A 25,678-nucleotide genomic window follows, 5' to 3' on the forward strand; every position below is an offset into this window, starting at 1 on the left:
GAACAGGACAGGAAATGTGGATGCGCCCGTTCTCCAGCAACTAATGTTTTGCCCAGCACAGCCATGACAGGGCCGAGAGGAGAAGATGCAACAATACCAGCATTTAGTACTTCAAATCTAGCTCCAACTGTACTTAAAAATAAGATTGTGCACATCATAGCTACCGTATATAGATTAGATTGATTGCCTGAGAAATTTGTTGAATGACTCTTGCATTCTCCACTACTTTTTACACTTATATCTACCCTGTCCAATAAATCAAATCTTTACTCCCAAAATTGTTTGCTTGCCACTTTTCCTATCTTACCCAGTGCTAAGATGATGTATAGATTGATGTAACTTCTGAGCTATGACATTAAACATCTGTCACAATGGAGAAAACAGAAACACGCAGGATGAGGGTCCTCCAGGCCAAGCACGAGTCAAGTTTGTGGAGTAAGGACACATATTGTTTATATTGTAGTGATCATAACTGATGCATATCAATATGTTTGTGTCTTTGAAGGGAAGAAGTGGGCCCAAGCAGATTTAAATGGATATATACAAAATATATTAAACACAACATAAATAACTATTGTACATTTCTGGCATTGGGAGTATTCTGCCAGCCCCGGGACAAGATGGCGGTCAATTCAAATCAATGGCTAAGCATGTCGCCAAAAAAATCTCTTACATCCGCATTACTTCCTGGTTAAGGAGCTAGCTCTGGGCCTTTCCCATGATGCTTTGCGCCAACAGCAGATTACCGTTCACTGTTCACCGTGATGTCAAAAATTTAATTTTGAGGATTTTAGAAACAGTGAAAGAAATTCCTTTGATTTTATTTTTAGACTAAAAGGAATTGAGCACTGTTGGTAATTGTACAGCCCGAACTCTTTGAATGTCTGGGCCGTGAGGCTGCTGTACAGGGGAGTGGCCACTACTCAATTTGGATCGCGGGCCTTATCAAGTTAATATAATACATCCATAGTATGTTGTGACATGGCACTGTACCTTCTATGGCGTGGAGATGTGTGCAGGTGAGGTATCCCACAACCCTTTGCTCCTGATGAGAGGTGCCCACCTGGACCTGCAAGATTCAAACACAGAGAACGCATCAGATCGGTGTAAATGTCAGGTAAAACAACATAAGAACGGAGACAGAGGTGGATCACTTTGGGGAGCACTGATGAGTCACAATCTGGCAGCTGCAGCAGGAGAACTGAGTGTGAATTTGAATGAGATGTGCTGTAATAGGCCCTTATTGAGCGGTAATAAACATCTATGAAGAAGGAAAAAGATCTGTGAATTGATGCAATCTACTGAAAGATGTTTGGAATTTGAGATAATTGTCCTAAAATTATTTATAAAATTCCCCCAAAAGACCAGAATTACAACTGATATCTGAAGTAAATTACATTTTTTTTTGTTAATAGTTGTTGTTCTTTTAAAAACAACTCGACAACATGAGCTTTAAAAGGCCACATTACTTTTTCTAAAGGAATTAACATAAGTAAAGTATACCAGCAAGAACGAGTCCAGCAAGAACAAGTCAAGCCAAATGCATTGCAACAGACTTGTCGATCTGACTGATTATACTAAAGAAAAAATGTGGTTATAGTTGGCTGATTTTTATGGAAAAACTTTTGTGTCATTTGAGTTTCTACCAAGATCTTTTGCCTGATACGCTATAGAACTTTGCATACAATGATCATAAACTACTTAGACATTTGACTGTTGGGCCCTCATCCAGACATGCATTAGCACTTTGCTGCTACATTTGTGAAATGAATTATACATGCCTGTCTAAGGAAAGAGAAACTACTAGGTTGGAGTCTCAGTTCAATACTAAGCGTATACTTACAAGAAAACAAAGCCAGCTCAGTAAGAGAACCATTTCAGATTACATATTCATTTACTGCAGCTATTGAGGACTAACACTAGAAAGTCATTTACCGTAGTCATTTATATAAGCTACTTCAATTTTATTAAGACTTTTGCAATGGATTATTTTTTCATGAAGTTATAAATATGCTGTTATTGTTTTGTAGTGGCTTTTTTGCTAAAACAAATTTTAATAGAGTAGAAAACAATTGGACCTCATTTACACTTCCATTGGTAAAGAAAAAGCATCCTCCAGCTCTAGTTTTGCTACAAGTTATAACATGTGAGGAATTTCATTTTAAGAGTTGATTTCTCGATAAACTGTGTGAGAGTTTGACATTTGACATTTTGTGAAGGTCAGATCCACAACAGTGCACTCTCTGAGAAAAGGTACGAAGATAAAAAAACAGAAAACTGACACAGCACACGACTGTGCATCACTGTGGTCAACAGACGTAAACATATGACGTGTCCATTAGTGTCCAAACCAAACGCTTAAGAAAAAGTAAAACTACTATATAAAATAATGTACTTAAATAAAAGTATTGAATTACCCTTTTGAAAATTTTAGAGTAAAAAGTAAAAGTATTTCACCAATATGTTTTTAAAATGTATTTGTGGTGATCTTGCAAATGAATTAAACTGTTTTTCAGAACCAACTGAATCAAAAAACACATTTTCCTGGTCATTTTTATTCATATATCTTGTTTGATCAAAGCTTTGACTTGAAATCAAAACCTTCAGGGAAGATGTCATCATAAATGTTCAAGAAAATACTTTGTACTTACAGACCTGTCCAAAAATGTTGGACCGGACTGCTCTCAAAGTGATGCAAAAGTAAAAAGTATTCAGAATTTAGTACAAATACCAACAAAAATGACTTGGCTACAGTACATTTACCTTTGTACTTAGTGAGTTTGTTAGTTTCCACCACTGATAAAACCCAGCACACAACTGCCAAAAACACAGGTTGGAAAACAGAGAACAGAAGGGGAAAACGTATTACTTTGATGTCAGGATTTTCAATTGTTTGTGATACAATAGACTGAACAGAGCCACAGCCTTTGAAACAATGATAATGCCAAGTGCATCTTTTCACATTGTTTGCATGGCTCAGTGTTGGCTTTATTCCATCTGGAGTAAACCCATTGTGTAAAACTATGCCAACTGCTGCAGAAACAAAGATGTTGTCTCTGAATGTTCAATGTTAGTTGTCAGCAGTCATGCACAAAATCACAATAACAGCAGCAATAAACACAATATTCTAACAAAATAACTCAATAGTGCCTGGCAGACGTGTACTTTATGACTCGGCTACGGCAAGTGTGTATGTAGTGTGCGTAAATGAGCAGTGAATTTGAGCCCCAGATCTAATCAGAAAGTGTCAGTGAGGTCGAGGCTTGACGTGCAAGAGCAGAGCGAGGGCAGACTGATCCTGAGGAGTGTGGAGGAGGCTCTGATTGTGGCCACGTCTTAAAGTGCATTATGATAGGCCAGAGCAGACTGGAGATATTTAGTGTCAGTGGTTACATTCTTAGGACAGAAAATCAATCATTACTGAGCTATTTGTTCAGCTTTCACTCACATAACAGACATTTGTTTGTTTCCTACCTCACGCAATGTTATTTTGATGGATTCATTTCTGTTTTGTGCATATTTAACCTAACAAACACATCCACAAATATGCTGTATATTTGAAACTTGTTTGTATCTAGTTCGGTTTACTTAAATGTCTTTACGTTACTGTCTTTACTAACCAAAAGGCAATATATATTGAAACTGTAATATATAGTTAATACCTTTTTTGTCATTGGTTTACCTGAAGAAGTTACTTGAGTAGACTAGAACGTTCAGTTTTTCTCAATTTCACTTAGAAGCTAACTACTATGGATTGTCCTAGAAATATGTAATGCCACCCTAATGTTCAGACACTAAATGTCTAATCTGTTATGAAGCTAATTGCTCAAGGCCGTGTCCCATTTTACTGGTGTTGTTTTCTTTACAGTAGATGTGGCATTCACGCCTCCTGGTTTGGTATAAAATGTGTGTTTCCTGTTTTGACTTCACTTGACAGATGGGACTCTGAGAAGGACAGATTTGTTTTAAACTTGTGTGCACTTGTAAAGCAAATAATTATGATTGGACTAAAGACAGCTCTGCTCAAGTTGTCTTTTTTATTCTTTAAGTCTTTCAGGAGAAAATCCACAACAGGATGTTAGGGATTATTTGGTTGATTGATAAGAATGATTATTTAGGGCACAATAAAATAAAATAAAAAATTATAATAATTGTGAGACTCATAGGAAGCAATAATGAGTAAGTTTAGTTCAATCTAGTCTCCAAAAAAGTAAAATTACAAGCATCTTTTTATCTGGTTGTTTACATGACAATATTACTACTTTTTCATTAAAAAAGAAATTCAGAAATTGTGACTTCATAACTTACTTTAGTAAAATTATATTTATGTTCTGAGTTTTACAAAAACATTGTTGGTATTTGGTTTACCTCCAAAAAGGAGCCCATGTGTGCCTTAAGAGACATCTGGAGAAATGAAAACACTAAAACAAACATTAATGTGAAGATATCATAAAGTGAGTTCCAGCTTGGAGTCAATAGCAATAACAAAACAAAAGTGATGTATTCCCAGGGACTTCTATAATAACCCAACACTAATGAAAGTCAAACACTGACTTGTGAAAAGTATGAACACAAATAAATAATTGTAAAAGTTCTCTGGAACTGTTAAATAAAAAAATATAAGATTGTTAATATTACCTTCTGTATAAATCAGTTGGACTTGTAAAAAATGAAATATATTTTTATACTTTAGGCTATGTAAAACATTAGAGGCTTAAGGGCAGTTTAATAATGCAATGGTCCATGTGCTGCTGTTAGTGAATGAACAATAAGTCAGTCAATCAATCAATGTTATGGCGATCACACACACACACACACACACACACAAACTTCTGGAGCTGAATGCCTAATTTCCAACCTACAACTGTCCAAAATATTACTAGTCACCGGTTCTGTTTTGACATTGAAATAGAATCTACTACAACACAAATATTACCGGAAACACAAGCTTAGGAGGAAAAGGGAATAGTGAACAGTCAGAGACATTCCCAGAGGATTCTCTCAAGTTCAGAGTGTGAACACACCTATTGAAGCAGAAATAAGGAGCTGAAATATTAATGGAGAACAGGAGACACCAGCATGAAAGACCATAACGCACCATCACATCCACTTTGAAAAGCTTTGTGCTCATGACAACATACAAGGGAAACAGTCCACGCACAACAAGAAGGATCAGCATCAAATTGTTACTACGATACTCACAAAGTAAGCAACAAGTCAAATGTAGGGTTTCAATTTGAGATGTGTGGGACATGGCAAAGGACAAAATGTTACTGAACAGATGGAGCATTGGGAAATAACAGCTTCAAGGCAGTTTGCATTTTACTTTAATACACTCGCAGACACACAATTCCCTTTTGGTTCAGTGTCTTTCTTAACCAAGGTCACTTTAAACAGCATGAACACAAAAGAAGTATAGATTTTAGAAACATGCTGCTGAACCTTATATGTATCACAGTGAGGAAAGAAGTAGGAGTAAAGATTTCTCAAAACATGCATGAATCACTTATAATACAACAGTGTAATACAAAATGAGTGGAAACTGAGGAAATGTGTGATTTAGTTGATGAGACCGAGTATTGAAGAATGTATAATAGGTATCTAAAAGTTGTACCGTTCTAAATGTAACAATCTTAAAAAATGATTTACCAGTAATAAAAAAGGAAGCAAGAAATTAAAACAAACAAGCAAGTACGGTGATATTATTTGCAATTTTTATCTTTTTTGTCGATACATTTTTGTGCAATATTGAACCTCAACTTTGAAATTTTGGCTCTTCATTGGGATAATAAAAACATTGTTGTCAGCCACCCATAATAATGAGAGAATTACTCCATTGGAAGTGTTATGTTTTGCTCTGGAAGGACAATCGCCTCATGTCAAATCATTTCTTTCCATCAGTTTACAACTCACATACAACATAGTTCTCACATACAACATAGTTCTCACATACAACATAGTTCTCACATACAACATAGTTCTCACATACAACATAGTTCTCACATACAACATAGTTCTCACATACAACATAGTTCTTACATACAACATAGTTCTCACATACAACATAGTTCTCACATACAACATAGTTCTCACATACAACATAGTTCTCACATACAACATAGTTCTCACATACAACATAGTTCTTACATACAACATAGTTCTCACATACAACATAGTTCTTACATACAACATAGTTCTCACATACAACATAGTTCTCACATACAACATAGTTCTCACATACAACATAGTTCTCACATACAACATAGTTCTCACATACAACATAGTTCTCACATACAACATAGTTCTCACATACAACATAGTTCTCACATACAACATAGTTCTCACATACAACATGAAGCAGCCAGACTACCGTCTCTCCTGAAAAAGAGTGCACTTTGTTTGGATAAGTAGATTTGACCTCACAATGATTAGAGGTCTCTTGGTCAATAAAGGCCTTGGGTGGATTTAGGAACTCTTCATTAATTTGTTTGTCTAAAGCTTAATCCTTGTAATACTCTGGAAATGCATTATTTACACACACACTCACACAAACTCGTCTCTTCACCGTGCACTTAGCAGTCTGAAATAATTATAAGAGTGGATAAATGTTGGGAGTAAAAAGCTTTAATTACAGTGCCACTGCACGCTCTCTTCTGGGAAACATTTTTAATTATTTTTCTATCTCTCTTCCTCCGCCTCACGTCACTTTCTCGTGATCCAGGCTGACGTCTGACTGCTTCATCCTCCAGGTGAGGGGCGTCCAAGGGGAAATCTAAAGAATAAATACAGTACATATGTGCTACGGGTTCAAACTCAGCACTGGTTTATCAATTAAAGCAATCAATTAAAATGTCTGAGATAAAGACCTGATATAGACTACTACTACTACTACTACTACTACTACTTCTACTAGTACTACTACTACTTCTACTACTACTACTACTATTTCTACTATTACTACTACTACTACTACTACTACTACTACTACTACTACTACTACTACTGAATCAAAGACCACTGACAGAAGCGACTTAATATTTATAAGCTCTTTTTTGTTATCCTGAACTGGAGTCTATTTTAATACTTGATCCCAATTTAAATCAGAAAATATTGATAATGAAACGAAAAAACAAAAACCCACAACAAAAAAAACAATAGTTTCTCTAGTGCTGTCTTACAAGCTCTGAAAGGCCTTGATTAAAACGATTTAAAAACTATTTAGTTAGCTTTAGCTTTAGTATTATTTTTCAGTATTATTTCAAATCTGAGTATGAACTTTTTTGAGAACTTTAGCCTGAAATCTCCTTCAATTTTGTAATGTTAGAATCTGGAAAAACAAGGCCATAACTAAAGAAACAACCATTACTGGTAATATGAGCTAGTTTTCTTGTTACAATGTGTTCATCACTCATTATAAAACTCCCTGTGTTGTCACTGGGTATATGTACGCCCCGCAGTTTGTATAGGCCCAGGTCCTTGTCCCAAAGGGTGATTTAAGTAAGTGAGTAAGTAAATGTTATTTGTATAGCACCTTTCACAGACAGAAGTCACAAAGTGCTTCACAAAAACACAGAAAACTTACAGTGAGCAATACACATACAACAATATACAGTCAAATCAGTCCCTAAAGCAAATGCAATTAAAAGGCTCGACTAAATAAAAAGGTTTTGAGCTGACCCTTAAAAGCAACAACAGAGTCCAGTGACCGTAGGGAGAGAAGAAGATCATTCCAGAGATATGCTCCAAGGACTTTCAACTGATTGACAGAGGGAATTCCATTCGGAAGTCACTATGTTATAAGCAAGCCATTTGAGTCACAAACTGGCTGATTGTGTATGTTTAAAGAAGTATTAATTTAATTATTTTTCATTTTTGTCAACACTGATAATTCCTGGATTCGTCTAAAGGCTGGTTGGTCTCAAATGCACCAGTTTATCTATTTACAACTTGTCACAGCATCTTGTTCATTAGCTGTTATCAAAGCAGGCACTGTGGACACACCTTTAACCTTGCTTACTTGTTCTGTGAGCTGGAGTCACTCAGACGTGAGTTACATCAATTGAACCATGTTAATGAGATTCAGCAGCCGCAGGAGTCGAGGCCTAATGAGCGCGGGTCACCAAGAGAGGAGGACGCTCTTGGAAAAGTGCCAAAAGCTGCAGCTGCAAGACCAACACTGATAATACTGATTGAGTTTGAATCGTATATATCCACCCATACTGTATGTAAGTGTATTTAAACATACTACTGACTGTACTATACTTACTCTATATCACCTGTGTCATCATAGGTTATAACGTTATAACGCTCACTGCAATGGAAGAACAATACTATATAATGTGTTGTGGGTTTACATGTCTCCAGGTCCTGTACTGATGGTAAATAACATTCTCCTGCATTTGACATCCAAAGTCTCCTCTCCGGCTTCTTGAATTATGTGGTACAAAAATATTAATGTCTGCCACTTTTATGTATGTGAGACAGTCAACTGTTGCTTTAAAACAGACAAATAGTTGAGAAATTATGTTTCATGAAGATGGGTGGTCACATTTAAGCTCCAAAGCACAGATGAGGGTATGACTTCCTATAGAATAATGTGAATGAAAGAGGGAAGGGGAAGTCAAAAGTGATGATGATTAATACACAGCTGGTAGCTCATTTTAATTCTCTATTTCACTCACTTTTTCCCTTTTTTAGACTGAGAGTCAATGGGCATTCAATGTGCAAAATGGAACAGCAAAAAACAGCCCGGATGATAAAATCGTTTTTTACACATGATTTAAATTAATCAAAATAACAAATATAATAGAGCAACAAAAATTACAAAAGGTAATGTATCTATGTCACTATTTATTGAAACTAGGGCTTTTCTATGGGCTGTGTTTGTGTGACAGTAAGACTTGGTCACACATTCACAGTGATATTGTCATATGTTATTATTTATGCAGCCGCAATAAGCTACATTTCCTGAGTCTCAAAGTGGCTTTTCTAGAACTGTATAATGGTCATGACATTTTCAAGCAGGGCTGTGTTCTGACATTTCAGTCCAGACAACTAACGAATTAACTAAAAATACCGACAATAATAACCAGGCTGAAAAGGTCAAGATTTCAAGTACACTGTTATAATTAACCCAGGTTGGCAACCTTTATGCTTTAAGTTAAAATCCATTTTGCTCAAATAATTATATTATTATTATTATATTCAGCACATTTACCTTTTAAAAAACTCACAGCATGAAATAAGATAAAGTTTGGACGATGGCTTCATGTGTTTGTGTGTGATGCATTTCAGGAAAAATCACAAACATAGAGAGAGTCTTATTCTGACCTTTGCAAACAGAGCACCCTTGGCAGCCAAAGCGTCCTCGCCTCTGCCGTTGGGGTAGCACTCGAAGCGGGCATCCAGTATGGGGTATCGACTGGCCAGAATGAGCCCACTGTTGAGAAACTTGAACCTGGAGCAGCAGCTCTTCCAGCCATACTGTCCAACATCACTCAGGACGTAGGGGAAGTATCTGTGCAGTTGGCGACGAAGCCTTGTGGTGGCGCCATGGTCGAAGACTTCCTGCAGTGCCAAGAAGTCCAGATTGGCAGGAAAGAAGGCTGAGATTTCATGGTCAAATGTCTCATCTCCATGTCGTCGTTTTCGAGCTGCTCGTTTAAAGATGGAGGTTCGAGGGACATGAGACAGGGTGTTGTTTGAATACATCCCGCCACCCCCATCGCCATGGTAGCGGGTGAGAGACTCCCGCGATGCTGTCATGGAGGTCGTGTCTACAGGCTGGTCGGGGCGGTGCTGCCCCCCTTCAGGCTCCTCCTCCTGGGGCTCCGGCTCTGGAGCGCTGATGCTTATCTGCACTCCAGAGCTGTGCAGGGCAGACGACTTAGACGGTGTGCCCTCTCCGTGCATTGGGCAGTTATGATCACCCCCAGCAGTTGAATGCATGGGGCAGTTGTGATCTGCACCTGAAGGAGAATGCATGGGGCAAGTGTGTTCCCCACCTGCAGAGGAATGCATGAGGCAGTCATTTTCAGCCTCAGCAGGAGAGTGCATGGGGCAATTGTGATCGTCCCCTTTAGAGGGATGCATGGCGCAGTTATGGTGGCCCGGGCTGTTATTCTGCCCCCCTGAAGACTGATGCAGTGGGCAGTCTGAAGTTGTGTCCCCGTTGTGGACAGGGCAGTCTGAGGAGGAGTGCAGGGGGCAGTCTGGGGCAGATTCTGACCCGTCATGGTGCAGGGGACATGGCGATGAGCCCTGCTCCACAGTGGGGTGAGCAGGGCAGTCAGTGGTACCAGAGGAGTGAGCAGGGCACACTGTGAGGGGCTCAGTCTCACTGTCAACCGGCCCGCTGGTGCTGTGGCTCTGCTCTGGGCGGTGGCCCAGAGAGGAGGTGCGGCGAAAACCAGTGACCAGACTGCTGAAGGAGGCAGCACTGTAGAAAGTTATATAAAGTTAAACTTTATTTATATCATTAAACAAGATCAGCATGAAACTAGATACCTGATGGAGGTGTTGGTGGGGGAATCAATGTAGATTTTGATTTGGGGTCTATTGGCCCCGTTGCGGATCCTCTTTCCCACATCTCGTGCTCTCCTGTGGGTGTCTGACAGGTTATTGAACCGGGCCAGAGAGTCCGGCAGCAGGCACACATTAGCACTACAGAAACAGAAGCTTCGTCCCTGAGGCCTCCACTCTGAGAGACCCCCTGGTCCTGCCTGGCCCTGCTCTGCCAGGCTTCTGTCTAATCTGTAGAGGAAACACATTAGAATTCAGAATATAATTATGGTAATAATAGAGAAGTATTATTATGTTATGAAGATTATTGTATTATTTGTTATGAAGATTGTTATTTGTTTTCTTGCCAAATGTCTGAGGGGGGGACCGCGTGAATCAGAATGTTGTTGTTTTCATTGTTTTAACTTGATAAAGCATGTTTGAAAAATAAATAAATAAGTGAGCACAATTATTTCTACTATTATTCATTTTCTACCGCTTGTTCTCATTAGGGGTCGCGGGTGACTGGAGCCTATCCCAGTGACTTTGAGCCTTAGGCGGGGTACAACCTGGACAGGGGCCAGCTTTTCACAGGGTTAAATACTAGGTATAGGTATATACGAGTAGGTAGTCTCTTATCACTGTCAGCAGTATAAAAAGGTGTTATGTATATCGGCCAACATAACAAATAACCGGGCCTTAAAAGTTCACATTAGGCTATCAGACTTTACTCATTACCACTAATTGACTGTAAAAAAAAAATATATATTAAATTTATGTACTTTTAGCAGCTCATCACCCTCCAGTTTAACTATGATACAATTGAAAAGTCAAATATAATATTCAGACCAATTGAGTGACACAAATACCATGAACACACGTTTGTCCCTCTTTCTCAGTTCGCCTCCTTCTTGCGCAGCTGAGCCATTATGAGGGAGGGGTGATTGAAGCAGAGTTTTTTTTTATTTGTCAAACCCACAAACTAGAGGAATATAACATACAATGCGGGCCCCATTCGCTGCACTAAAACTAAAATATTGCTATTGGCCTATTTCCAGAAAAATGTTCTGATCTTTCTGGGCTCCTGTAAGCCTTGGGTCCTTAGAATACTTTTAACTTTTCTCCTTTGCTTATGAGGCAATATTTCAATATAATCTTAAGTAATGTAATGCAATGCAATGTATTATAGTCATATATCTCACTTGTAATCTTTGCTCATAAAAAGCAGTCATGAGAGTAGAAGAGAGTGCTGCCACTAACTTTATGTAGGTGTAGAGGTAAGGTTGGCGCACGGCTTGCAGAGGCGCCCACAGGATGAACCCCACCAGAGCCAGGGGCAGAGAGAGCAGCAGCAGCAGCAGGTACACAGGGGCCCACACCAGCACACACAGACTGAGGAAGGAGCAGGGGTCTCTGGAGCGCTGACGTTTCTCCAGAGAGGTGGCCACACATGACGCCAACAGTCGGTCCAGCAGCCAGTAACAGGGGAAGACCAGGCTCCACGACAGGCCGTCCAAGAAGTGCAGGCACGCACTGGGGTACGGAGTGCTGTACAGAACCATCTCCAACTCCCAAAATGACTATAAACAATATAAAACCTGCTCTATATAAACACAAAAAAGTAAAAATACCACAGACCCTCCCCCCACAACGGAGAAAGGCTCACTACATGGTTTGGTACATTGATTTTGTCTCAGAGTCAGCGCCCACTACTGGAGGAGTGAGAGGTTGCAGTCTGCAGGCAGTGGGGTGCCATGGTGACCGCCTCCTCTTGAAGATGGACTTCTGAGCAACAATAGACTCAAAGGGGATGAATAGAGAGAGAGGCTTCCACCGCACCTGCACATAAAAAGATCCAAAATGTGTTGTAAGAATGCGTTATTAATATATAATGAATATAATAAAACAAACAATGCTATTCCGAACAATACCCTGGGCACAGTTTATGGCTGTGCTTTTTGTTGCAGACCAAACAATAAATTTCTAATTAGCAAGAACACCTCAAACACTTAAGAGCAAAAGAAAACCATTTCCAATTAAACTAATGAAGAAAACGCGGTAGATAATTGTTTTCTTCTTGCCATTGTCTAAACCACAAATTACAGCGTTGGATTGAAAAATGTTGTGGCATGACATCAAGTGGTGTACCAAGAATCAATGCCATTACCATGAACAAACAACCCAGTGATCAGTGTTGACAGCTATGGTCGCAGGCAGACCACAGTTTAACCCCAGGTACACAGAGACTACATAAACACCACACAAAACACACAAAAGGACCACTGCAGCCACACGACAAATGCTGTTGTAACAAGCACGCTCACGTGTTTAGGCTGACTAGAAGGTGGTAGTTTATTGACTGCCACTAAAAGCATTGCTACCTAGTCAGTGACTTTTTGTAACCGGGACCAGCTAAGTATACTGACGGTAAGTATACTGACATGCATGGTATGGAATCCCTTCTATGGATTGTCCGATATAGATTTTTTTTGAGGCGATAACGATATCCAATATTTGGCTTGTCGCTGTGGCTGATAATAATAATATTTGCAGATACCATTATTTAGATTTTTTTTTTTTTAAGGACAAATCAAGCTTAAGAGAAAGAAAAGATATTTTTTTCAAAATAATACCAATGTATTTTTCCGGTAAATATAAGGCCTAATTCTATTTCATTTTTACTTTGTTAGTCTGTTTAAAAGGACAAATCTGATGCACTAAGGACAAACTGGGTATGACACATAAGCCACACTGACTGGGGCAGTGCAGAACAAAATACTGTCTCCAAATGTCGACTCTTTTTTCAATATAGACTCATATCAGTGAAAATATCACAAGTTCTCAATAACCATCCCAAATAATAACTCAATAATTTAATATTATATAGTCTCTGGAACTCTGTCTCACTATTGTAGCGTTTTGTGTATGTTACTGTGTATGAGTTAATGTTTTGTTACATGCACAAAAAAGAGGTCTTTTGCTCTGTACAGCAAACATGAAGAAATAATTTACATTATTATTACATTATTCTAATTCTAATCTAAATTCGCTTGCCCATTTACAAGAGATAAGCTTTTTTTTAGATTTAAGTATTTTTAAACGGTTTAATAATGAAATAGTACGGAGTATAAGGGCCAACCCAAAAAAATAAATAAATGTGGGGCAATACGAGAATAAAGTCATGCCATTAAAGTCATAATATCATGAGATTAAAGTCGAAGCCAGAAAAAAGTGAACTCATAATTCAAAGAGAACAAAGGCCCGGGTCCGATAGGCGGTTCACACGTTTCAACAATCCAAAAGTTAGACAGAAGCAGCTGAGTGGAAGCGCCGACTGCAAAGAGCTGTTTTTTTCCATGTTTTACGCACACGCCATCATCCATACAACTGATTCCACCTCTTACAGCCGAGTAACACAACTACAGCCTGACACACCCATGTAGCCCAGGCTGATGACTACAATGAGAGGATACTATAAAGACAGTGCTTATGGCCATGACATGAGTGCAGCTCCAACAACACAAGTGCACCCAACACCTTTTACAGTGTGTTGGGTCCTTTTACACATATATGTGAGGCACTGCAGCTCCACCAGCCCGTCGTGCTCACAAAAAACTCATATGAACAGTGACTTTGTACAAAGTTTAGAATGATGAAGAGGCAGATGTTGAGGGAGTAGATTATTGGTGGAAATGGTCCGAGACTCCCTCGCCTGCTGCGGTTTGAGCGCGGTCAGTGTCCTGCCCAGTGTCCAGGACCTGAGCCACGCGCAGGCCCTTAACCAGAAGGACATAGGGACACTGCACGGGGGAAATGATTGTTTGTGATGTTGAAAAGGCCTACATTATAAAGATCGACATCAATTGTGGCCTTTTGTATTAACTTTTAACCCTTCCAAGTAACGCGCCATTTGCATCCTGGCCGTGGTGCTGAAAGTGTGTATCGGACCCGGGCCTTTATTTTCTTTCAAATTATGAGTTTATTCTCATTAATTTATGAGATTATTCTCATTAATTAACAAGAATAATCTCATTAATCAACATTTTATTCCCGGATTATTTTATACTCCGTCATAAAGTAGTGTTTTTGATTGTATATTTTTTATTCTGCTCTTCCTTTTTTTTTCTTTTTTTTTAAGGATTTTTGGCCTGTAGGCTTTTTTGGGCAGGACAGGTGAGCATGAAAGGGGGATGAGAGAAGGGAGGACATACAGTAAACTGTCGGAGTCAGGAATCAAACTCACAACACTGGAGCCCGCCATGTCTGCTGCACCATAACCACTCGACCACTGGGTAGCACTATTCTGCTGTTCTTATACTCTGCATTGCAACACTGGAATTTCTCCATCCTGTATCAAATAACGGTTTTCTTATCTCTTTTCCTGCATATTATGTGATTCAAGGCTCTTTTGACTATACTGAATAAACTCTGCAGAATAGCCTTAGTACTCAGTACTGACTCATGTTCTGTCACAAAAGCTGCAGTTCAGCTCTCCTGATCCTCTGCGGTGAATGACAGACAAACTGGGACCTTGCCGGATCACTGCTCTGACCGATGAGCGCGTCGATCTCCCAGCAGCTCAGCCTTGATGTGGACATCTCAACAATACAATAAATCCAATGGGCCAAAAATCTCTTTAAAACTCCATATTGTGTGTATCCAAAACATTGTTCATTGTTTACACATTTGAAATAGAAGAAAATTCTAACATCTTTTGTTTATTTTTTCGTGTGTGAATTTCAAATATTACAGGAACATTGTTACACAGAAACCAACAAAGTGAAGGAATCAGTGATTGAGCAAGGGCTGCATAAAATAGCACAATGAAATCTAAATTGCAATTATCAAATTTCAAAGGCTGTGACAATTTTGCAGAGAGCACAATATCTAGTCTTTTATAGGAAAATCTTGTTATTGCATTGGTATCAGTTAATATTTCAATCTTCTCTCAAACAATGATGCTCCTGGAGATGTGGAACAGAACAGAAATCTTTTAAATGTATATTACAAATGTAATTGCAATTAGATTTTCCCCTCCATAATTGTGCAGCTCTAATTGTAGCTGATCCAGGACACACTGTCACCCCTGGCCTTATCAGAGAAAACAGCATAATGAGTCAGACACATGACACGAGCCAGAAACGCACCACTGTGGACCTAATGTCACAAAATGTCAGCAGACAGGTAACCACAATTACATGCATGCATTGGAACATAGAAGCCACTATAGTGTTAATAGAGTATAATCTATTGAATATAAGAGAATTTTGAGGATTATACATGCAGCAGGAATCAAACATGAGCTGCTCCAATTAGAACACCGGAACCAGTGAACGGCCTCCAATGTAACGAAAGAAGTAAGGATTTGTGCAACTCGTGACCCCAGGGGCTGGGTCTTTATCTTCAATAATGCAGTAATCTGATTCATATAGCTTCTGATATTTGGTCATTTAAAGCGCACCTGCCTATTTACTGTGTATAGCAGCCTGCTTAAAGGTGGTATGGACGATTTTTTTCAGCAATTTTTTTATCATATTTCCTCGTGGCGTGGATAAATCATTTGTCCTGCCACGTATCAATCATAAAACGCACCTATCGCTCACCTGCAGCCGCGTGCGGTTCGTGCCCACGTTTCCGCGTGCCTAAGCGCATGGATCTATCATAATATAGTTCCCTCAGTGTACGGGGCAAAATGAAGACGGAGAAAGACAGTTCGAGCTGACGCAGAAGTGGACAGAAATCTACGGGAGACGAGCGATGCGATGCGCTCCGTTGCGCTAATAAACAAACGCACGCGTGTGTTGTATCAGTCCGCACGGGGGAGGGCGCATGCGCACTTCTGCCTGCGTTCTCAAATCGCCGAAAAATCGTCCATACCGCCTTTAACAAAACAGCGGGTTAAACAAGATAATATTGTGCTCAATTTGATTTTACTACTCTTAAACAATAAAACTAGTAGAATAACACCTAATCATAAAACTATTAAATAGCGCTAAATAAGACAAATACATTTAAATGAATAAAAACACAACTCACAGTGCTAAAAGCCAGTGAATAAAAGTAGGTCTTAACAGCACCATGTTGGAAACAAACACAGAAACAGCCAATTGTGTTAGAGATTGTTATACCATAGTCACCATTTATGTAGGATAAAAGGCTGTTTCTGAAGAAAAACCCAACATAAATCTAATTAACTACAGAACTAAAGCCACCGTCACCACCAACACAACTCATGGTAGCCTTCAGCAGATGATATTGATCTGTTCAGGGAATCTTTGAGGCTGCAACACAGGAAATGTCACTCACAAACAGCTTCCTCATTGATAGAGCCATTCCTCATCCACTTTCTCAAAGCCCACAGAGAAATGCTACTATTCTTGTGCATGAGGGCTGGAAGGGTTGTGCTCAGTGCCAAGGACTCGTGATGAATAGACAGGGCAAACTCTATGTGAGCGAGTGTGCAATCTAGAGCAGCAGTTATATATTGATCAATGGCCTCCTACTGGGTGCAGGCGCGGAGAGAAGGAGAGGAATATACTTACCCGAGGGGAATATTTAAGGCTATACACTTTTAGACTGCAATACATTACATTTTATTTTGCTAACTCTGTCAATTTTCTGAACATAAAAATAACACTTCTAATCAGAGTGTTGTTTCTTCCTCCAAAGTTGGAACTCGCATGCTTTTAGAGGATTGGCTGTGGTCCTGTCAAGTAAAAATACACGGTTCTTGAATCTGGATGTCAATTAAGATTTTGATTGCACTATTGGAGATGGTCCTATTCTAAAATATTTCTTTTTTTGATCTTTAAAATGTGTCCCAATTTCAACCATAAGTCTATTTCTTGCTCATAGGCTAACAATGTTTCCTCTTGGCTCTAAATGTGCAACATAATTCTAAATAAGGTTTCGACAGCGCAACCTGGACTCTAACCTCACAGACATAACACACAGTGACGTCACACGGTCTCAACATGGGAGCTGTTGTCATGGTGACCAACTGTTAACATGCAGCTTCTGTCGCCATTGATAGCAATAAAGTCTGCATCAGACCTGGACTACCACGACATGTGTGAGCATGAGAGCGGCCAAAGAGTGGGGTGAGATAGACAGCAAGACAATACTTTTCTTTCTTTTTTTACATCGAGGCCTATTATACTTTTGGGGATATTTAGAATTAAACTATAACACGGTGTAGCGTAAAACACATACTTTGAAGACGTACAACTACAGTAAGTGGCGGCGAATGCACCTTTTCAGTTCTCTGCCAACCGCCATTAAAAGCAACACAACAACAATAAAACTACCTAATTATAGAAACAGGACCACTGCCTTCCTGATTAAAATGGCAAAACTGAGATAGTTAATACTTGGCTACATGACATTTTTTAATCCAACATGTGTGACCCGGAGACTGACTCTTTTGAATAATTGCAAGTAAGTAGTGGGCGGAGATAGGGGGTTGGTGAGCATTCAAGCTGGGAATGCAGAACTACACAAGATTACGGTACTAAAACATGCAGGGCTCAATTGAAATATAACTTAGAATAACTGTATGGTGAGGGAACACCGTTATAATATTGTTTAAAGCTCATAAAAGTATATTCTACATCATTTGTCTCCTTTAGCAATAGGCAGATTTATTTCACAATGATGTGAAATATGCTGTGCTAATGCGGATAATGAAAACAATTATTCAAAGTACTGGTGAAGGATGCCACTTTACAAGCTTTGGAAAGACAAAGGAAAGAGAGAACAAAAAGTGGGGCACAAAAGCTAAAGAAATACATAGTAGTCTTCCCTGCCTCATGCTCAAAGCTGCAGGTTTAAATTCTGATTTTAAATCAATGGATCAATATGAAGGTTATATTACATAAATACTACTGTTTCCTAAACCATGCTCTTTCTCCAGTGATCCGTCAAAATGCTATGAGATAATTTTAGTGATGTTAGTCCCCTTGACATCAGATCTTTTCATGTGGATGACAGGAAGTTCGTTTCATCCCATGTGGATCTCTCTGGAAGACATTTTCCAATCAATTAAAGCGCTGTGGTTGTGTATGTGACAACAGTTCTGATCAGCACAAAGCAGTGGCCCGGAACAACAACTCCCAGGAGCACTTGGGCTTCTCAACAAGAATTGTTAAACTGTCAAATTATTTAACATCAACCTGCAAAGTACCTGCAGATAATCACGCACAATATTTTTCAGATGAATGAAGGCATTTCCCAGAAGGCCATGCAGCACAATGTCATGTGCTATAGTCAACTGTATATTCAAACAATGACTCTCACATTCATTACCTGTGGAATGTTTTAAGTCACTACCTCACAAAGGGCTGTGCGATATGGCAAAAATGAGTCATCATTAATCTTACAGTGCATCCGGAAAGTAATAGTTTTACACATTTTCTTATGTTACAGCCTTATTACGAAATTGATTCCATTCATTATTTGCCTCAAAATTTAAGAAACAATACCCGATAATGACAAGTTGAGAGAAGGCTGTTAGCATTCTTAGCAGATTTATAAAAAAAAGTGAAAATAAAAAAGTACACAAGTGAGCTCGTACCCCCTTGAGAGTTGAAGCTAAAACTAGTGTCAGCTTTACAAAGAGTTCATTTTTTGTACTCCAAAGGATTCAGAAACAACTTCAGTTTGAAATGGGGGCTCATTTTTGGGGGTCATATGTTTTAGGGAAAAAAAATAGTGTCTGTAAACACAAATTCCTCCAAAGTCTGACCTCTGCCCCAAACCACATACTTTTCACAGGATATATATAGGATATATATAAATATATATATATATATATATATATATATATATATATATATATATATATATATATATATTTATTTATTTATTTATTTATTGAATAAAAATAAGAGCTAAGGATCTGCAGACTTTGTGTTTATTGACTCAAAGGTTGAATGCCACAGTGCATCACTCAATACTGCCCCCATTCTCTGGATTGGGACAAACTTTGTTACAGCACTAATTTCCAATACTCTTGATCTGCATACACAATACACATTAATAAATCAATTGGAAATCAACATCCAAGCAATAAATATATCGAAGACACAGCTTTGCCAGAGAGACTAAACAAGCAATTGCAAAAAGAAAAGTCTTGATAACTGCATGCATGCACTCATTGATTAACATTTTATGAACGTACAGACTTTTTATTGATATTCTATCAGATACAAATACACAGATAATATGTGAGTTCCATTTAAAGCCTAGAGTATAAACAATGGAACAATATTTCAGTGCAGCTCGTTCAAAACTGTAAAAACATGTGACGCAGCCTCCAGTGGTTACACAATACTGGTACTAAAGCATGTGATAGCATCAGTATGGGAAACACAATGAAATGAGACTTGTAATTTGATCAGACCCTGCTGCCACCTGCTCTGGCCCATGTGTGCTGCTCTGATAATGACTAATAAATATGAAAAGGCCTATGCTGAAAGGCCAACCACCATGTCCCAACAATAAGCTCAAAACACATCGTACCCTTTCTCTGATCACATAGAAAGTATCCAGATTTTTGATAACTCACAGAGTTGGGGGTACTCAAATGACTTTTTGGTAAGGCGTTACTTTTGGTTACGTCGTCAACCCAGAGCTAGTGACTGGGAGTCTAGTCCTGAGAAATAAAGTTTTGGATGAACATTTTGAAAAACTCCTTCTCCTTTGTTATAACCACTATTTTGTGGCAGAGGAATAAATGTAGGGTAATGTAGGGTAACAGCGTTGTGGCGAGTTTTAAAACAAGTGCGTTCTGTTGTTGCTTGTTAGTGCTCTTGTCAATCCACTCATCTTGTTTTAGCATTGTTTTTCACTGCTTGAGGACAGGCCTTCACATGCTTATTGTGTGGAATTGTATTAGTAATCTGTCAACATAACTAATCACATAAAGCTCAGTCAAACGCATTTACTTTGCTTGTTTATTTGATATTCTAATGATTACGTTACTGTGTTTGTATGAAAGCCAGACTCGCTCCCTTGTGTTAGGTTTCGTTTTTGCATGAGTAACGTTGTAAAGCAGTAATGAATGAGTGAACAACACAAATGTATCGTCGGCAAACATTGTAGGTTATATAATGATGTTGATTATTGGTAACGAGCTAAAGTAGCAAATTACTTTTAAAAGTAACGATACCCAACACTGCTCACAACTCATGCCTATTGACCCGCTGTTCAGGTCCCTGGTAAATAATAGTCCTGTGGTGTAACCTCATAAAACATACAGACTCCTAAAAGTGCTCACACCATTCACTTCCTGATTTAAGAAGACATTTTGTAGTTTTATTTCCAAATATATATGAAAAATGGCGTAATGGATTCCCAAGTCGTTGATTTTGTAGCAATGGCACAATTTTTTTGGATGAGACTAGTAGCTATCAATCTTAGTAACCTTTACTCCTTCAAACGATACAAACTCCAAAAAGGGTAAGTAACAATGGATAAGGATCCACCGAGACCCAAATGCATCCAGCACTTTGCCACTTTGTCCAGGATAGCAATTTTCATTTCTTTATTTCTTTGATGTTGTTTCTTTTGTTAAAGACAAATTAGCACAGCCACAGTAATACTATGTGTCGCATCGGAGTCAAGTTCTGGCTGAAAGCGATCTGTTTATTTAATGTAATAATTTATTTGATATATATTAAAAATGTAAAATAAATTCTCATCTCAAGTTACATTTCCACCAATACTTCTTCTACAAGCAGCTGTAACTAGTGTCATTATCAAAGCGGGAGCTCATGTCCTTGTCCTTGAGAGGAACACAATAAAGCAAGTCAATTAGACTATGAATTACTAATGTCATCCACCCCGGCTCCGTCCCGATCATTATCCTTGCATAAGCACAGTACGGTCTCATTGATGACCAGGTCTGGTCCAGGTCGTCTCACACAGCTCCAACACGCTACAGTCACATTTAGACAATTTATAGTGGTGACTCATAATTACATAGCGTCATCCAGAGAGCTCACCGCACTGAGGCTGGGGCACGTTTCAGCGCTCGAACGATCAATAGTCATGTCTGATAGATGTCTGTGCACATTCAATATAACATGATGGCAAAGATCATTGTGCAGGAACAGGTTTTTTTCCACGCCACTCTTTACTTCTCTCAGCCTGTGTCGGGAAGCTTCTGGAAATAGTGGAAAGGACGAGGGGAAAAAAAAATTTAAGATAACAAATTTTTACTAGCTCAAGGACATAATAAAATTCATTGTTACATGGAGGCTCAGAGTTCCATAGATTATTTCAGATACTGTGTAATGCCTTAATGCACATTGCATTGGTTTGAAATTGAATAAAGTGATCAAACTGGGTCAACAATCAGACCATTTTTAATCTGGTCAGTAGTGAATACAGGCTAACAGTATTTCCATTCGTGTTTTGATGTTGACCCAGTGACCTCCCCCCTCCCCCCGTCAGCCTCACAGCCTCTGCTCATAGACACAGAGAGAAGAGCTGGAGTGCTCACTCTCACTACTATAAGTCACCAATATGATTTCTGCATATTAGCACACTATAGATGCTGCATGTGAACCACTGCAAATTGATTTGTTATTCTATGAACCCTTATATAACCAGGTAAGAATCCATTGGGGTCAAGACCACTTTTTCAAGAATTTGTGCCACATTTTTAACTGCTGCCTGTAGATTAAATTCAAGATAAGATAAAAAAAATCTGATAAAAAATAGGAATTGGAATAGGAAAGGTTACTGTTGGAAATATTTACAGTACAGTTTTTAATACATTATTCATTAAAGTATACCATCCAGACTGCATAAAAGCAACCGCCTTTACAAAGCCAGAATACTGAACCTTCTTTCTAGGTGGAAAAATCATGTGATATTTAGTTGATGCTGCACAAAAACATGATAAACATAGAAAAATCATTAATATGTTTTTAGAAAAATAACATAACAGCCCATAATTCAACACCTTAAGTTAATATAAAACACAATGACCATTGAAGCTGTAGCTGGAATCCTGTAAAAGCATGAGTTATTTTACCTTCAAAGTGCTAGGTTTTGTTTCTCTTTTGGCTTCCATACATCAAGAGAACCATGTATCATTAGTGACATTGAAGACCAACGCTTTCTACTGCTGAAGCTAATACAGAGCTGCTCAGACGGGACGTCAACGAGGAACTAGAGCCAATGTGCAGAATATGTTGTGTTCCCGGGGCAATCTATACTGTAGCACGGGTCAGAGTAGCACAAGCCCACATATTACCCACATTAAGCCCACATATCACGTATTACAATAGGATCTTAAATGTGAAAGCATTCAACTATTACATTCAAATATAGATTCAAGCACACTTAAGCACTATTCTTCTATAGATGCTTTAAAAGTTTGTGAACAAAAACTTTCTAAATTCCAGAATAGCAGCAACAGAAGGAAAAAGTGAAGTGGAACAATATCTCAAAAAAAAAAAAAAAAAAAAGTAATTTTATCAAATGAAACCACTCAGATGCATGTAGATTATTTCACAGCCTGGTTGTATATTACATGATTTGTTAATTCAGTTGGAGATAATGGACAAATACTTATTTACCCCTCAATTGTTTTTAATTTTATTATTAAATTATTTATTTACTTCTACAGTATTCATTTTGTTCTTTATCTTTTTTTCGTTATCTTTTTTATAATAAATACTTCAAACCCTTTTTAGATCTGATTTAAGTTATTAATTAATATAATTAATGTTATTAATTAATTGATAATTGATCATTTATATATATATATATATATATATATATATATATATATATATATATTAAGGTTAATTTCCGTTGCCTTATTTGTTATTTTGAACCTTCTGATGACATAGTATTTTAAAGGATTTATCATAGTGATGATAATATCTTTCATTAATGTTGAGTGTTGATGGATGAATAAATAATAAAAGAGTTATGTTTCACAAGGCAGGGTATCAGGAATATGAATCAGAGTGAAGAAAAATGAGCACTGTTGACTTCACAATTAACAATTGAAAATAAAATAGTATATCTATTAAATTGGTGAAACGTGCTCTAAATGGCACATAGACACAGGGCTGGATCCATGACTAGATTTTGAGGCACATTAAGCTGCAGTGTAAAAGTAAATAATTGTGTAATGATGAGCAATAAATCCATTGATGGAACAGGTGATGGAACGAAAATTGTGTGAGGTAAATATTATTTGGCCTAAATATGAGAGCTGGCGGACTCTCACTGTAACAGAGCATAGTGTAGGTTGTCATAGCGACAGCCCAAAGTTCAGGCGACAGCAAACACATATCACCATCGAGTGAGAGACACTGAAGAGACACGAGGGCTACATCCTATATCTGTGCCAACGCATTATATCAGGACTGTGTATTTGTAAATGGAAGGCTACATCTCAGTGACGCTTCTGTATTCAGATCAGACCATCATGTTGTTTATGATTGGAAATAAAAACCTAGGACTCATTGTTAGTGTTCTTGTTGTGCTCAAAGTTGGTTGGTTTACCAGGCCACCAGACTCACACAAAAGGGAAAACAGCTCACTTTGCCTCAGGCAGATAACAAAATCCTGGATCTTAGGAAAATATTTTGTGTGTGTTTGTGTTTTAAATTGAGACAAATAAATCAAATTTTTAGAATGCTATTTGTAATAATCTGAGACTTGTCTTACATTATAAGTATATTTTCTTTATTATCATAAGACAATGACACCAAATATTAGAATTCAATATGATTGCAAATATTATTATATTTGGATAAATATGACAATATATAAGAGTTTGGCTTATGCATTTTTATTTCATGTAAATTCACATTGGAACCCCTTTAAATCTTGGAATTCCCTCTTGGAAAATCAAGTAACATTTCAGAACCCAGAGTTTATCCCTGAGCTAGACAAACCAACATTTGGATAAACTTTGTTATAGTATTTGTGTATTTTTGAAGTTGTTCTCCACTGTCCCCAGGCTGTGAACCTGCTCCTGTGCTGAGCCTCTACAGTTATAAATGTGTTGTCGTGTTAATGTAACAAAAGCAGACATTTTATATTGCTCATAGTTTCTCTGACTTGACCGCCAGAACACAGAAACTTTGAGAAAATGTCTGTTCTAGGTCAGAGGGCTGACCTTCTAGGACAGGGGTGCCCAGGAAAGCGCTGGAAATCCGGAAAGCATATCGGAAAGATCCGGAAAGCGCCAATGCGCGCTAGAAAGCTCCAGAAAGCACCGAAAGTGCGCGCTGTGTAACGCAGAGGAAGGAGAGAGGAAGTTCTGGTTAAACTCAACCTTCTATCATTTAGCGTAGTTGTGGCCAGTATATTTTATTTTCAAAATACTCAGCTGTATTAAATGGTCTAGTTAAATAGCATATTTTCTCTCCCCTTTTTATATTGCACATTATGATAAACAATATTAGGCTATTAATGAAAGCCTACATTGTGTTATAGCCTAATTATGGTTAAACAAAAATACTGACAATAAAAATAATACTAAAATATAGCCGCAAGCGGCAATGATCGGCCCTCGCTACGCCGCCGCCACGCCGCAAGAGGAGGGGGCGCTAACGCGCCCCAATTGTCCTTTTATTACGCCTACTGCTGAAGGTTTCAGTCATCGTCACGGCAACGCCATAACAATTATGACATGGGTCTCATTGACTTTTTTGATGGGGATTCTAAAATTGAGTTGTGTGTCAAATTTCATATAATTTCTCAAAACTAAACATTTAACCTCCATATAAAATCTGTAGGGGGCGCTGTGGCTCCAAATTAATTTATTTCACTTCAAGTAGGTTTAGCGCAAAGAGTTTAACAACTGATTCTAATTTGACGCAATTCGGACCTTATCTGCGCAAACGGCAGAAATGTAAAATTTGGGAGATTTCTGAAATTCTTGCTACAGTTTGCGGCTTCGCCGCACCGAGACCGTGACAGGTATCAATGTAATTTGAATAACTTTTGATGTCCCACTCCTCAGTAGCATTTTCACAAAATTTCAGCTTTTTAGGGCCAACGCCCTGGGAGGAGTTTGTAAAAGTACGACGTTTGGAAAAACTCCGAAGTCATGTTTAGCCATTTTTGAAGCAATATGTCCGACATTTGGTTGGGCGGACGGCGTTGCCGTAATAATATTTTTTACTTCTCTTGTCACCATCTACCT

The 25,678-nt window shown here is 38.3% G+C and overlaps 1 protein-coding gene across 1 annotated transcript in view; it reads right to left on the reverse strand.

The window, feature by feature from the left end:
- smpd3 (sphingomyelin phosphodiesterase 3) overlaps positions 1 to 25,678 on the reverse strand; it is a 47,212-nt gene that overhangs the window by 10,211 nt on the left and 11,323 nt on the right. Inside the window, exons 2-5 of the mRNA XM_072435163.1 lie at positions 11,761 to 12,339; positions 10,507 to 10,752; positions 9,331 to 10,438; positions 994 to 1,069 (exon numbers count right to left, since the gene is read on the reverse strand). Of these exons, the coding sequence (XP_072291264.1) occupies positions 994 to 1,069; positions 9,331 to 10,438; positions 10,507 to 10,752; positions 11,761 to 12,062 (1,732 nt within the window). The 5' untranslated portion in view covers positions 12,063 to 12,339. The remainder of the gene's footprint in view (positions 1 to 993; positions 1,070 to 9,330; positions 10,439 to 10,506; positions 10,753 to 11,760; positions 12,340 to 25,678) is intronic.

The sequence above is a fragment of the Eucyclogobius newberryi genome, unplaced genomic scaffold, assembly GCF_026437365.1.
Source record: "Eucyclogobius newberryi isolate DKJ021-1_F unplaced genomic scaffold, fEucNew1.0.hap1 SCAF_7, whole genome shotgun sequence".
Classification (NCBI taxonomy): domain Eukaryota; kingdom Metazoa; phylum Chordata; class Actinopteri; order Gobiiformes; family Gobiidae; genus Eucyclogobius; species Eucyclogobius newberryi.